The following is a 15,199-nucleotide window of genomic DNA, read 5'->3' on the forward strand; positions in this document are numbered from 1 at the left end:
CGTTCATGTCGCTCTAAAGTCTTCGTCACACAGGCGCGTTTTCCGGGCGGGGCGTGAGCGTTTTATATGTAAAAGCGGCGCGCCCCACTCACGCCGCGCACCCGAAAAACGCGCCTGTGTGACGAAGCCTTTAAACTGATAACGTGTACGAACGCGCCGCATACAGCTCTTTGCTGCTGCTCGACGAAACGCACTGAGACGTCCACATTTTCCATTCGCACTCAATCGTTAATATTAAACACCAATAGATATGTTTCTCCATGCAATAGTAACTAACATATGTGTATGAAGGTATACCAACATGGAGGGTAATTTCGTTTCTACATCGTATATTGACCCCAATTAAGAATTTTAGTCCCATACATAAAAATCATCACATAGCTTCAGTAGTCTAACTTACAGTCAATAAACATTGATAGTTCACCCAATTGCATAAACATTGAAAAACTTTAATAAGGCCTTACAAAAAAAAACGGTTGGTAGAGCAGGAGTGAAGCTGTTCCTGTCTGACTATCTGAGCGACGTAAATACGAGTTCTTAGTGTTCTTACCCTATGATTCGCCATTTTAACTCGTCTAGTTAAATTTTTGACTCGAAAATCAAAGATAGAAATCATCTCTTCATATGGCTACCTACCTAATTAATCGTTTCTGCAATTGGGTCGTGAACGCTAGCTAAATACTTGTAATAAAAGACGTTAGTACAGTAAACAGTGTTTAGTAGGTACAGCGGAAACTTATAACAGACGTGGTACAAGACGATACGGTCGGCTGCTCACTTGATGGAGCAGGTGAACTGCGCGCGCAGCCGCCGGAGCGACTCCGTCGACTGCTCGCTCTGGGGAACGACATGCACAGTTTATATTACTATACTATAGGTACTTACGATAAATATAAACTGAATTGTCGGCCCGGCTGATAGGGGTCTCAGGCATTATAGGGCGGGCGTTTTGTGACCATGCGGAAGGGGGTGATTAGGGCCACGTGGCCCTAGTGAAAAAGGGTACAAGTCTCGCGCAGCTAAGATGTAAAAAGGCATTGAAGTGTTACGTTGATTTTGTTTGATTTTAGCATAAGTTTAAATTGTATTTAGAGTTTATTTTTATCGAAAAAAACTGAATTGAGATTACCTCGGACATAAGAAGGGTGATTGTATAGATTCAGAGCAAAAAGTGATCTAGATCTACTCAGCAAGTAGCTACTTAAAATAAATGCAAATAAGTACTTGGTAGCGCGGAAGTGGCCTTAGATGCTGTATCGGCGTGCATTATAAAATTCAGGCACGTATGTAGTGTAAATGTTTATAAAATGATGGTGTCTCCAACACGAATGAGTCATAAAAATATGCGACGCACAACATCGGACTATCTGCGCATTCGCGACGATAATCAGTGGCGGATTTCCCATAAGGCACAGTAGGCTCGAGCCTTGGGCGGCGAGATATTAGGGGCGGCAAATTGTGACAAAAAATTCGCTGATTATAACAAGAAATAATTCAAAATTAGGCAACGAATTGTCAAAAAAAGGTACCCATAGAGGGAAATGCTTGGAAGTCTTGGAACACAATTTTGGACTTCGTAACTTTGAACTAGTTAGGAGCCTTAGGAGGTGAACATATCAAAAGTCCCCGGCCGTAGCCCTTGCTGAGCCGGGGAAACAGGGGGGTTTGAAGGTCCCATTTTTCGGTTTTTCGCTTATATCTCGGAAACTATGCGTTCTAACGACAAACATGATCATTATACAAAATGAAACCTGATTAAATTTGCTACAAGTTTTACTCAGTCAAGTCAGAGGGCCCTCTACACTTGTGCGCGAATCGCGTCGCGAAGCCCCGAACGCGAGTGTGGCGTCGATTTCGCAGTGGCTCTTGAAATATTGCATTAAATTTTCTTCAATAATATTGACGAGGAAAGAAACCCGAAAAATGTTAACAGTTTATTATTACTGATCATATTAAATGACTAAAATGTCCTTTCAACTTCTCTGGAATTCGCTGGAGGCCAAAATAAGGAAAAAAAATGTTATATGAGTGTATAGGTGAATTTTGGCAAAAAAAAAAAGATTTTCTTTATGTTTCTTTTTAGATTTTTTGAATGTTTTTGTACATAAAAAGTAAGTATTATTGGTAAAACTGTCACTTAAAATGAATAAGTATTTGCTTGTTTTCGTAAAACCAATTTTTGTTTTGCAAAGCGTTACTACTTTCTGACATTTATCAATGAGGATAATATGTAGACTACGTCGCATAGCGGCAACATCGCCACCGTAAATGCATTTTAGATGTTTTGTTTTTTAATTGGTAATAATTCAGAAACTAGGCGAGTTCCAGAAAAGTTTATAAGACATTTTAGTCTTTAAATTAAATATGATCAGCGGCAATATCATGGTCGCATTTTGATCACTTGTCATGTTATGCGTCACTTTCGCACTTACATACTTGTTAGAACGTGACAGGCATGATATCATAAAAAACCGACCATCTTAGCCCTACAGGAATACACTGTTAAAATCTTATAGGTTGTACGTAGTTGTACCGTAAATATTTACATATTATGTATTGAAGGAAATTTAATGCAAAATTACAGAGAGCGGATTTCTCAAAAACTAAACAAAATACCTATCGAAAAACTCGACTGACTCGACTGTATAAAACTTGTAGCAAATTTAATTAGCTTTGATTTTGTATAATGAATTTGTCACAAGGACGCAAAGTTACTGAGATATAATAAGCAAAAACCCGAAAAATGGGACCTTCAACCAAACCCTCCTACCCACGCTCAAGGGGACTTTTGATATGTTCACCTCTTAACGAGTCCAAATAGAGTTACTAAGTTAAAAATGTGTCGCAAGCATTTCCCTCTACACCTTTTCGTCGCCTGACCTAAATGTAGTCAATATGATGGGTGCTGATGCTGAGAAAGGGGCGGCTACAAGGCCTGGAGCCTAGGGCGGCAAAGACTGCAAATCCGCCACTGACGATAATATCATGATAATGTTCGTGTGGCGCGTCCGAAGGCCCTCCATACTATAAAGACAGGTCCGCTACCACCGTTTTAGAATACTTTACGTACAAATATGTGGTGTACTCACCTGCAGCGTGCGCTTGGGCCGGGCGCGCGCTCGGCCCGCGGCGGGCGCGGCGGCCGCGGCCTGGTTGTTCTCCGCGTCGCACAGGTCTGCACAGCGCACCGCACAACTCACACACGCACAGGACAAAACACGAGAGAAACTAACCACTCTACGGCCCTACTCATTTATCTAGGTACATATTAATACAGGGTGTAATCTAAAACGTGATACAAGATAATCAAACCTGAATCTTTTCATGATTTTGAACAACTTTTACTATGGGGTCAATTTTGTAATATTAAAAAAAAATTGAGCTGTTCCATAGAAATGGTCAAGGAGAGGTAGACAAAAATGTATGGCAAAGATTTTTTTAATTGTTAATTTACAAAGCTGACCCCATAGTAAAAGTTGTTCAAAATCATGAAAAGATTCAGGTTTGATTATCTTGTATCACGTTTTAGATTACACCCTGTATAGCGAGAGGAGCTGATGGTGTTTATTGGGGATTGTACATAGACCAAAAGGTGTTTCCCTGGATTGATACAACCTCCACCCGGTGAAGGCTGTTTCCTATTGAAACTGCTCTATTTAAACTACCAACGGTGTGGAGTGCCATTAATATTTTTCCCCCAAACGAGTAAAAATTAAAAGAAATAATAATACACTTTCATCAAATAGTGTTTTTTTAAGCTGATCATTGGCATAATTAGATACAATGAAAAAAATGCTGTACATATTTAATGAATAAAACAAGTAAATAATTAAGCTCGAATTTCACTTATTTCTTGAATTAAGAATAGTTGTGTGATAAAGTTACGGCAGCTAAGTCTACCGATTTGTGTGTATGTAATGCGTGCGTAACTGTAACTGTACCTAAGCTATGGATGTGCAAAGAAAAAGTTTACTATTTTGCGTAACTTTTCACATGGAACGATATCGGAAATTTCCCAAAATTTATTACATTAGGTACGACGAATTTTCTAAATTGCATTTTTTTTATTCCTGTGAAATTTTGCAGAAATTTCCGAAAACTTCCCCTATTTTTCGGAAGCGTTCCACATGTGTCTATGTAGTTGTATACGTACAGGAGTTGTGGTCACCGGTGTGCGCAGGCGCGGGGTTGCCGTTGTCGTCGCGCGCGCCGGAGCCCGAGCTCCACGTGCCCGATGCTGACGCCGACGCGCCTGCAACGTCACCCGACTCTTAAGAGCCAACAGGAGTGGTCATTTCTCCATACAAACGTACTCGACTGTTTCCTCCGTGGGTTTTGAAGCTAGAGCAATGATTTTTTCAACACAGATTAATATTGTCAATATCTGTGTCGGACCGTTTTGCTTTTTTTGATATTTTTGTTATTTAAGGCGCTAGAGCCCTTCAAAAATAGCCAAAATGGCTTAATTGACTATGCCGCAATGAGAGGCATGCATTGATGTAGTATAAAGAACTGGATACCCAATCAGCCGCCAAAAATGGCCCCACAAAAGTAATGTCAAAACAGATCATGCATTACTTTTTCGTTTAGTCTTTTTTGAAACGCTCAAATGTGAAGTTGTCAACAATTACGAAATGTGCCGTTAAATTATGTAAAAATAACAATGATAAAACAAGGAAAAAGGATGGAATGTATTTCTTTCGGTTAGTTCTTTGGATAGCATTACATAATTTATGTAATCTGGTGGTAATTTTATGGTTTTGAATAAATTAATTTGTTAGTACCAAAGAAGGGATGTCAAGGAACAAAAATCTAATGAGTCGATGTGAGGTCAATAATTTTTTATATATGGAATATTTTTATATGGAATTCATAAGGAATAATATTATGTTTAAATTCAAGATTTCCAAGAAAACCTATGCGACGTGCAAAGTGGACTGCTATTTAATTATAGCAAGAGATAGGGGTGATGCAGTTTTAAACAAGGCAAAACGGCACTTGTGTGTCGGCCCATTTCCCTGTTTCCGACATATACACCACCAATAAGGGCTTATATCGACTAACTGTAAATGCTAAACCTGTCTGAACACAGTGACAACCACAGGAGTTTTTTATAGTTTAGTTTAGTTTAGTTTATTTATTTCATAATGATAAATTACAGTATAAATTATTCTTACGCTAATCTATATGAATTTACATTATGGTCGTCAATAATGTAGCATGCAAACGTATAATTATAAAATGTCAACAATGATAATCAAAAAACAATACAAACTATTAACACTAACAATTTATAAGATAAGTTCAGAAATTTCAGAATAAGTAAATAAATAACGGAATACACGTCAAACAAAATATATATAGTAGGTATCTTATAATGATCGTCATACTTATACTAAGAGCGGTAAGAATAATAAATCAGAACGAATGTCAAATAAAATCAATTTTACATAAACTAAGTAGGTATACAATTTCAAACAATTATTACAATTTTAATTCCATATATTCGTCCACTGAATACAATGGGTTATTCAATAAAAAGTTCCTCAGTCGACGTTCAAATGCTTCGTCAGATATTTCAGTTCTTAATTCGGCGGGTAGACGTTCGTAATAAGTTGGGCCTATTACTCGCGGATTCTTACATGAAAGTGCCATGCGGCGCGGCACTGTTCGCAGTCTTCCCGTCGATCTGATTTGTTTGCCCATGACTTCGACACGTTTGAACAAGGACAAGTTCCTTCTCACGAACATCAGAACTTGAAACATGTATAAGGAATAATGCGTCATTATACCATTATTTTTAAAAAGTTCCTTACAGTGGTGCATTGGCTTAACTCCAGCTAGTAAACGGATAGCACGTTTTTGGAGAATTAAAACTCTCGTGGCATCTGTGGAATTTCCCCAAATCAGTGTACCGTATGACATCAAGGAGTGAAAGTAAAGGAGTATACTTTTAGACTTTATAAAAAAAATCCAATCAGTACCTAAATGTCCCCGTGCACCCGTGCTATGAGTAAATGTAGATCTTAAATACACAGTTATTTAATAAGTAGAATTTATTTCCAGGAAATTAGTATTTAAAGACGTATACTTACGAATTAAAAATTTAATTTGTTTGAATTTGAACCACGAATTAATTTTATTTGAGCTCCCGATTAAATTAAATTTGTTTTATTTATTACTTCAATTGGTTTTCCTGTACAGTAATACATATTAAAGTGTACCAAAGTGACTCTATTCGTTCATTATTCTCGTTTGACGTTGTTTGACGTAAATACGTTACGTTTAGTGCCATCGGACTAAATTTTTTAACAGTGTTGGTACTTATGTTTGCAAATTTGACACTTAATGCTTACGACATTAAGTTCTTTTCTGTACGAAACATTTATCTTGACTCAAAATTTACGTAAGCGTTTTTAGCATCAATGCAAATGGTGCGAAACGTCATTGGGATCCACATTTCTTGACGTTTTTGTTCTGCTTTGTGTGTCTATTTCTTTTATATTAAGTCAGTGGAGGCATGCTATTCAAAACTGATATCAATTAGTCAAAAAAGCAAAACGGTCCGACACAGATAATGTCATAATCATTTAGATTTCCAAATTTGGTTACGATTGGTTAAGTTTTGGAGGAGGAAACAGTCGAGTACGAAACCTCGATTTTTGAGATTTTTACGCAGGGTTTTTCGCCTTGTCCTTATCGCACTAGTTTTAGGAGCCGCTTCCGTTAGCGAGACGGGTATATTTACCTAAAATATTTAAATCTTAGCTCCTGTTGGCTCTTAACAACTACCCTCAAACATTTCGTGAGTCCCCAACTACAATAACTGAGGGTCAACCTGTACCCGTTACACTTAGATACTGACTGTCAGTGCGGCGGCTGAGCGACAGGCTGGGCGAGGAGTGTGCGGCAGAGGAATCCAACTCTAATGAGGACTGCGAAGAAACTGAGCCTAGGCCGGGTTCTGCCTCGCTGCTGCCCGCGCTGCCGGGCCGAGGGTCCGAGCAGGACAGCGAGTCTGCCTCCTGCTCCATCACCTCCTGCGAGAGTGAACAGGCATGCATAAGGTAGTGTTGCTCTTCTGGACAAAACGAGCTTGGAGAGAGACATTGTTAGACACTCGCCAAAACGTTTCCGCTTCTTTCTGCTCTGTTCAAAATTTAATGATTTAAAAAATGTATAATAAAATAAAAGTAAGAGTGTATAATACTTACATGTGGTAAAAGACCTTGTGGCACAGGCGAGGACGCTCCAGAGTTGCCACTGCTGGACACTCCTCCTGTAACCATCAATGCATATTATAGACAATACCAAAACCACAACAAGAGTCTATGTCTGTCTGCATTATGCAGTTTTTTAGTGCTATACCTATTAGAGCCAGAACCTTATATTCTTTCAATCTAATAAACATCTTTCGTCGTTACATAATCGATCAAATTTTTTGCTCTAAGGTACTTCCTCCTTTACATTCTTAACAATGTGTTAAACAGGGATCCACAGGACAGGGCCCATTAGTAGTGTTTACCCAAGTCCGGGGATTGGCTAGGTTTGTCCCGCTGGTGGCTCGTCCTCGGCGGCGAGGTCCTGGTGCTGCTCGGGCTCTGCTGCGCCAGCTTGTGCTGCAGCAGCGGGTAGAAGCCGCGCGCGGTGGCGTTGCGCGGCTCGTACTGCAGGATCAGCCGGCAGTACTTCAGCGCTTCCGCGTATTGACGACGCATTATCGCTGAGAGGAACTGTCAAATATATATAATGATAATTATATAAACAATAGGGTTTGACTACTAGCCAAATTAGGTAGTTTCTTTTTTCGAACTGTCAAAACAATTTATATTCATAGTTTTTCGCGGATTTTAAAATAGAAATTGTGTCTAAAAACAACTGCTGTACTCATAGTGCTTTATTTCATGCATGGTGTAAAATAATTTATTTTAAATAGGTACATTCCAATACCATATTGAGAAGCGATTGAGAATAGAATAAAACTAGGTATTTTAACGGATTATATCGCCTTTGACGAAATTAAAAATAATAGAATGCACCTCACCTCAGCCAGGAACTCGCTGGGCGCCGACTGCGGGTCATTCCCCTCCGAGCAGTCCTCGGGACTGGTGGAGTGTCGCGGCGTGGTGTCCATGTTGCCTCGTGTCGACTGCTGAATCACGCGGCCGCCCGTCGGCGTCGAGTCCCGCGAGCCCAGCTCCCGGTCGCGGAAGTGCTGACTGGCGGGACGGTAGCGCAGGCTCGGCTCGCTCGCGTTCCCGTCGCCCGCCGCCGCAGGCAGCTGTACAATAAGCTTCCGTAGTTGAGACGGTGACGGTGTCCTTTGACGGATCGGACTACGCTTCCGCAGCACAGGCGGCGACTTAGGTCGCGTAAGCACTGATGCCTCCGACTTCTCCGACCACCAGGTACCGTTGAGGCGGAGCGCGGCGCGGGACGCTGTCTCCAGCTTCCCCTGTACCGGGGGGCGCCAGACGGTGCGCGGTTTAGCTGGGGGTGGGGGCGGCTTCGGCGGCGCGGGTTTGTACAGGCGTGAGTTTGGTACGGGCCGCCGATATGTTAAGCTCTTGCGGCTACGCTGACCGCATTTTTTGCGCTTTTGCTTAGTTTCGACTTGACGCTTCTGCGGGCCCGGATACCTGAAAAAAAAAAGACTAGTGTAAGATGTATTCGGGTAATTCCGAATTTCGAAAAGCGCCGAACCATGCCGAAAAGGGACTAAGAAAATAAAGAATAAGTGTAAAACATTAGTCATTAGTCAATATGGAGTCAGTAGACTCACAGGCGAGGGTTGGGCGTGTACGCGGGAGCGGCGCGTGGTGACGGTGAAGCAGCACCCGCCGCCACGCAGCGCGCAGCGCGGACCTTGCGCGGAGCCCCGAGGTCGATCACGTCCTCTGCCTCGTCCTCCGATTTTACTGTTAAGCGCCACCTGTTTACACGATATCGTAAGAATAAATTTAATAATAGATTATCGTAAACATCTATATTATTCTTGGATAACAGCCGACACAGTCAACAGTCTTCAATCTGCCAATATTGCAATGCGAAAAGTTTACTCATAAAACACCTACTTGAAACATGAAGCTCTTTTTAAGAATTAATTAAGTACCTACCTACATTATACATATATTTATAAGCTCTCGGTACCGAATAGGTCAATCATTTTCTCAATCGTATCCTCATAGTCTCACAAAATGTAAGCCAGGGTCCATAAAGTAGCTAGACTTGTGGCTCTCCACACGACTCTCGCATTGAACCGCCGGCGCGGCGGGCGCGCTGCCAGCGTCTGCCTAGGTACTCGCCATATATTATTTACAATTGACTTTTATGTGCAATTTTTTCGTCGACTTCACCCCTGCACCAGTCCGCAATCATGTTAAAATTACTACTTTAATAAATTTATCGGATTAATGTCTACGATATTTTCAGAAGAATTAAAATAGGATAGATGCTTCGCGAGATGCCTTTTAAGAACTTAGTAAAAAAGTGAACGACCGCTTGTAACACTTCTCATACAAATGTATTAGCCCGCATTTTCCTCTCTGAAAATAGGGTATTTTCCTACTAGTAAAATCAGCTTCTTTTTTAGAACTGTCAAAATGATTATTCTAATATGGAATTTATATGAAACATTAACATTACACAGTGACGTCACGGTCAACTCACCTACTTTTAATATTTCTATCCAATTTATTAAATAGAACTTGTGTTTAAAAATAACTGCTATCTATGTTTTTCTAGTAATACTTATCTGATGCTTTATTTCATGCATGGTGTGAAATAATTTATTTTATATACAGTAAAATACCCTATTGTCATTAAAGAAAATAATGTTACATGTTTTATGGAGATGCGGTCTTACACTATCATTTTAACGAGATATTAAAACAAAGACTGAATACCTAGGCTTTCTGGCCCACCTATCTCTTCTCTTGTTTCAGTTTCGTAGTAAAGAATACAATTTATTCACGCCGCTGTGCTGTCTATTTTCCGTCACATTAGTACTCGCAGGCCAGGAGCAACCCGGCAACCGATTTACTATGCTGCCTCGTTTGCCGTACCTATGCAGCTCGGTAGGTAACCGGATTACTGCACAGTGCATGTTCTTTAACCCTTTCAAAGATATTCACCCTGCCACAGAGCCGTAGAGCTAATAACGCTTATTATACTTTTTAATTGTTTGCTTAGAAGTGTGCCTACTCAGTAATAAATAATAATAATTTAATATATCTATGACCTGACGAGATGAACAGGCACCGGTGCAGGCAGATGATAAAAACTAGGTGTGGAGCATCCACCTCCACCGCTGACCACGATCCTCACTTCCTCAGTCATGAGGGAGCGCCCAGCACAGAGAGAATGCTGCTGCGAGCCAGAGAAGACGCAAAGGATGTGGACCAACAATCTGGTCAATATCGCAGGGCCTGATGTGTCCAGCAGCGGAAGTGTTTTTTCTAATACAATACAATCATGATAAATAAAATGATATAGAAAAGTATACAACCAAAAGCCATTTAGATCGGTACTAAACAGAACCTACATTACTCCAGCCTCGATGCGGTTGCGGCCGCTCGCCACTTCACAGTTTGCAACTATCAACAAGTTTCGCCCGCGACTCCGCCACAGACGACCTAAATTTCCCTGCACTGATTATTCTACGATTGAAGCTCTCGAGCGTCTGTAGGACTAACGAGCCTATTGTCCACTGAACCAACTCATCATAATGCAAATAATATTCCGTTCTCGGTTTTTGTTGTGTCCATGGCCTCAGCTCCAGTGATGACACCTCTACTAGTTCTATACTTACGTTCTCTGCACTGATTATTCTACGATTGAATATTTCACAGACGTCAGCCTAACGGGCATATATATTGTCCCCTGACATTCGAGCTCATCATAACAAATAATATTCTATAGTGCAATTAGGCTGTGGCTCTGAACCGAATTCGACTTTTCAAGTACTTACTTAGTTGACCAAGAAGGAAAGGGAACATTAGGGATCTGAATAAATAAAAATGTTTTATTCGTCTGCTTTTTCAGAAAAAAATTGCCTAACCTACTTGCTAACCTCTAAATTGCTAACCTCTCGGGGCTAAGTTAACCTCGAGAGACTTATATCTTCTAACTCTGACTGCTTTTTAGTTTAGTTTATTTATCTCTCAATACAATGTTCATAGTTAATGTAAAGAATACATAATCAATTAGGTACTTATCGTATAGCGTATAAATTTAAGTGTCAATCAATAGAACTTGCTAACTATGTAAACAAAAGTTACTAGTAAATTGACATTTAGTGTCAATTTTAGTATGGCGGTTTGTTTACAATGTAAACTGTCATTCAACAGAACTTGCTAACTATGTAAACTTTACATAGTTAGCAAGTTCTATTGAATGACAGTTTAGCATATAATGTTGATATGTTTAATCTGCGGAAACATAGGCACCTATTTAGCTAAGTATCTACTATTTTACAACGCTTTTATTATTGCGTGCACAAGAGCCTCTCAACTGAAAGTTCTGTTTGAAGGTTGAAATTGTAAACAAAAGAAAAACTTGAACAAATCAATTTATCTAAATTAGCTCAGAAATTCCGACTCAGAAAACACGACTGCTAAAATTTGTGTAGCCTTCGGGTAAAACTGAAAGTCATACTCGTTTGTTCAAGGCTATTGTATTGTATATTTATTTACTTTAAGATAACAGTGATCCCATTGTGTTAGTATTACATATTATAAGGCTTAAAAACTATATTAATACTTAAAAGTTATATTAGACTTAATTAATTTAATTAAACTAATCATTATGGGACAACAAACGTGATCAGCAATCATCCTTAGAATGCTGTGCTATATAGGTACAGTCACCTGCAATAATATGTTACCCAACGAAGGCCGCAAAAATATCTAACACGATCTTATTTGTAGAGCCATAAGAGCGTATTTTTGCGGCCTTCAAAGAGTCACATGTTATTGGAGGTACACCTACATTATTAGAAATAAATGCGTGGTTTACCCGTTCAAAATAAAGAATCAACTAACGGCGGGGGGGTGTCACTCCGCAGTTTAGGTACATTTGGCCGGCGCGCCCATCGGACAGGCGTATGGCAGTGGGCTGCCGCTCGGCTCGCACGATAGTCGTGTCACGTAGCGCTCGCGCAAAATTGAAAATACACAATGGCTTCGAAACTTACTTCCGTGAGAATCAGACAACAGACATACTATCTCCGGATAAAAAATGTATGTTTACATAATCAAAGCTTGTAATTCCTACATATTTATCTTAAAAATAATAAATCGGTGGGTATAAAGTCTATTTTTTTATTCGGTAGACTAAAATGACATTTCATAGTATGAACATCATGTGTCATTTCATACTATGAAATGTCATTTTAGTCTACCGAATAAAAAAATAGACTTTAGGTATAAAAACTTGTCAAGTGATAACCCCGTGCCGACACTCACAGCTCGGTCATAAAACTGCGGCGCGGAAAGGAGATTCACGGTTCGTGCGCGGTTATAAGTTTCAATTTTGCTTGCAGGCAGCGATATAGGTGTAATTTTATACCTAAATCTGACTTTTGTGAAGGAGTGAATTTTCTGTACGGTAGTACTATTAGTTATTCTGTGCTAACGGTAGTAAAGAGGCCTAGGTAGAAATAATAGTTACGTCCAATTTGTAGGTACCGTTTGCCATTCATGAGAAAATGGGCCGTAGGCACGCACACTCTTAGGTATGAATAGGTATTTTTTAGAATGGATGGATTAAACCTAGACTGAACAACAACATGTAGTCAAATAAGCAGCTTTCAGCTCACTAACAGCAAAATCTTAGTTTATGTTACAGTTCGCGCCGTAGCGTCGTAGCACGTCGTAGCGCGTAGTATACAAAATTGTTTTGAAGTATTAGGCGATCAGTTTGTCGGCCCAATTCGAACGTTTTTGGTTGAAGAAATGTCACTTTCGACACCGACAGATCGGTATCGTATCGCTGTGACATCATATAAACATTGTTCGAATTGGGCCGGGTATCAGTGTACATTCGAATTACCCACCCATGCGCGTAGAATGGACCCGTAGAGGCGTATTCTGATTGTAATAACCGGTTTTAAATTTGATATAATCTACCAGTGTCAAAACTTCCCCCAGAAACGTCACTTTTGACACAGATAACAAATCCAGATCAAATTCATAACTCGTTACCATCAGAATACGCCTCCCTGCTCCTTGCGAATGATGACGTCCACTAAGCAAGTACGGTCACGGTCAGTCTAAAACTTTGCAGGACACTTTAAACTGCCCACACGTTTGTGACTACAGGTACCTACAGCAAAGCTATACACTGTCAGTCAAAGAAATCAATAAGTACAAGTTTATTTGAATACTATTACAACCAAAGTTAACCGACCATGCAGGTAGGTACACTAGGTACTCACAGATCAGTCCGCCTCGGCCGGCCCGCTAGGTCGGCGGAGTAGAGTCGCGAGGGACGCGTCAGGCGCGGAGGCCCGCTGCGCGGCGTCGCCGGCTGGCTCCTGAAACACAAGTTTCAGTGCTTTCAAGGGTTTTACCTTTTCATTTTTAACCCCCGACGCAAAAAGAGGGGTGTTGTACGTCTGACGCCAATGTATGTCTGTCTGTCTCTGTGGCATCGTACCTCTCATGAAAACATTGTATGGTAATTTTATCTTGTACATATTATCTTGTGAGCGTTTTGGGGTCACCTGTAAGACCGCAAGTGTTTTTCACAAATAAAATGTAGCTATGTTTGATGAAAATCGATTCAGCCGCTTTGACGAGTATCAGCTCTTTTTCAAAATGATAGGCATTTTTGGCATAAAATGGTTTAAAATCTTATAATTTGCGTAGGGTTTATTTATTTATTTTTATTTCATTTTTATTTATATATCTCGTACGAGTATACCCTACCCTTCTATTTCGTCGCTGTTCTCTCTAAGTGGCCTTATTCCTTTCCACCGTGTTATCTAAGAAATGAGGGCCGAGAAATATCTACCAGGCTTAGCCGGGTTCTTCTCAGATTATATTAGGGGAGGCGCGGATCGATTTGAATAGCTGCTCGATGTTGATTACATATTGCGAAAGTCGTTATGAAGGAATTGACCTGCTTATTTATCCAGTACCATTTAAGGTTTTCACTTTCAGGCAAATTACAAATAGATTTCGGCAGAAAACAGCGAGAGAGACTAGTGAGTTTTTTCTGTGGACTTTTTTTTTCTATCATTCAGAATTTTAGATACCTATCTATAAGTTAATTATGGTTGACTGATAGAGAATGCCTTTCGGCATTAAGTCCGCCATTTGTAATTTTTGTTCGTGCAATAAAGTTTAAATAAATAAATAATCAATATAGTTAGCAATACTATTAGCTTAGCACATATATCTGCATATCAATTTCTATACAGGGAGCTTATAGGTATACCTTATACCTTTTCTCTGCAGCTGACTGTACGCACGAGCAAATAGTAGATAGGTAATAATTGCTTTCTCGCTGCCAGGCGGACAACTGCCTAGGAAAGGTTAAATTGAAGTTGCTGTTCGAATGTTGATTACTTCCGAAAGCCGTTACAAAGGACTCGATTGAAGCGTTGGCCCAATGACATTCTCAGTCTGATCACAAAGGCAGATGAGTTTGGTTATCGCCAAAGTCAGGAGTGTGCCTTAACTATGAATTGTATGTGAACAGGGCTTAAAAAGTCAGCTTTCTGTAGAAGGAAAATAAAGTGTCTACTCTCTGTACAGAAAACTTGAGTTATAAAAATGTTGCAAAACTCATGTTGGGAAGTCCGGTTTTTTCATGACTGGAAAAATGTTATCAAAAATGTAGGTAACTATAGTGACCTTATTTCTCGCTCATAGTCCGATATGGGTGATAAGAGAGTGAAAGCAGTACGTTAAGGGGTGCATAGCGTGCTGTCTGGCCGTTACCGTTAGCAGCCGGAACTGCAGGCAGCAATGTCTTTGCTGACACGACATGTAGGTACATACTACCAGCAACAAAGTTACCTGACCTTATCTCTTTGCAATAAGGTTTACAAAAAAAAGAGATAACAGTGTGGACGATGGTACACCAATCGATGACCCCGTAGCAGGAGAAAGTAATTGCACAGTGTAGCTTGTAATTTTTCTAATTGTAGCTATAAGTAGTAACGTTAGAATTTAGTATAAATTTGTGTCTCGTA

At 40.0% G+C, this 15,199-nt stretch overlaps 1 protein-coding gene across 1 annotated transcript; it reads right to left on the minus strand.

Moving 5' to 3' along the window:
• Nucleotides 1–774: 774 nt before the first annotated feature.
• LOC134655691 (serine/arginine repetitive matrix protein 1) lies at nt 775–14,993 on the minus strand. Its single transcript, XM_063511150.1, has 9 exons — nt 14,911–14,993; nt 13,436–13,534; nt 8,783–8,932; nt 8,045–8,639; nt 7,526–7,733; nt 7,215–7,279; nt 6,866–7,040; nt 3,090–3,175; nt 775–837 (listed from the first exon to the last, which is right to left on the minus strand). Exons 1-9 carry the CDS (start codon nt 14,991–14,993, stop codon nt 775–777), a joined length of 1,524 nt encoding a protein of 507 aa, XP_063367220.1.
• Nucleotides 14,994–15,199: the final 206 nt, after the last annotated feature.

This window comes from Cydia amplana, chromosome 2, assembly GCF_948474715.1.
Source record: "Cydia amplana chromosome 2, ilCydAmpl1.1, whole genome shotgun sequence".
Taxonomy (NCBI): domain Eukaryota; kingdom Metazoa; phylum Arthropoda; class Insecta; order Lepidoptera; family Tortricidae; genus Cydia; species Cydia amplana.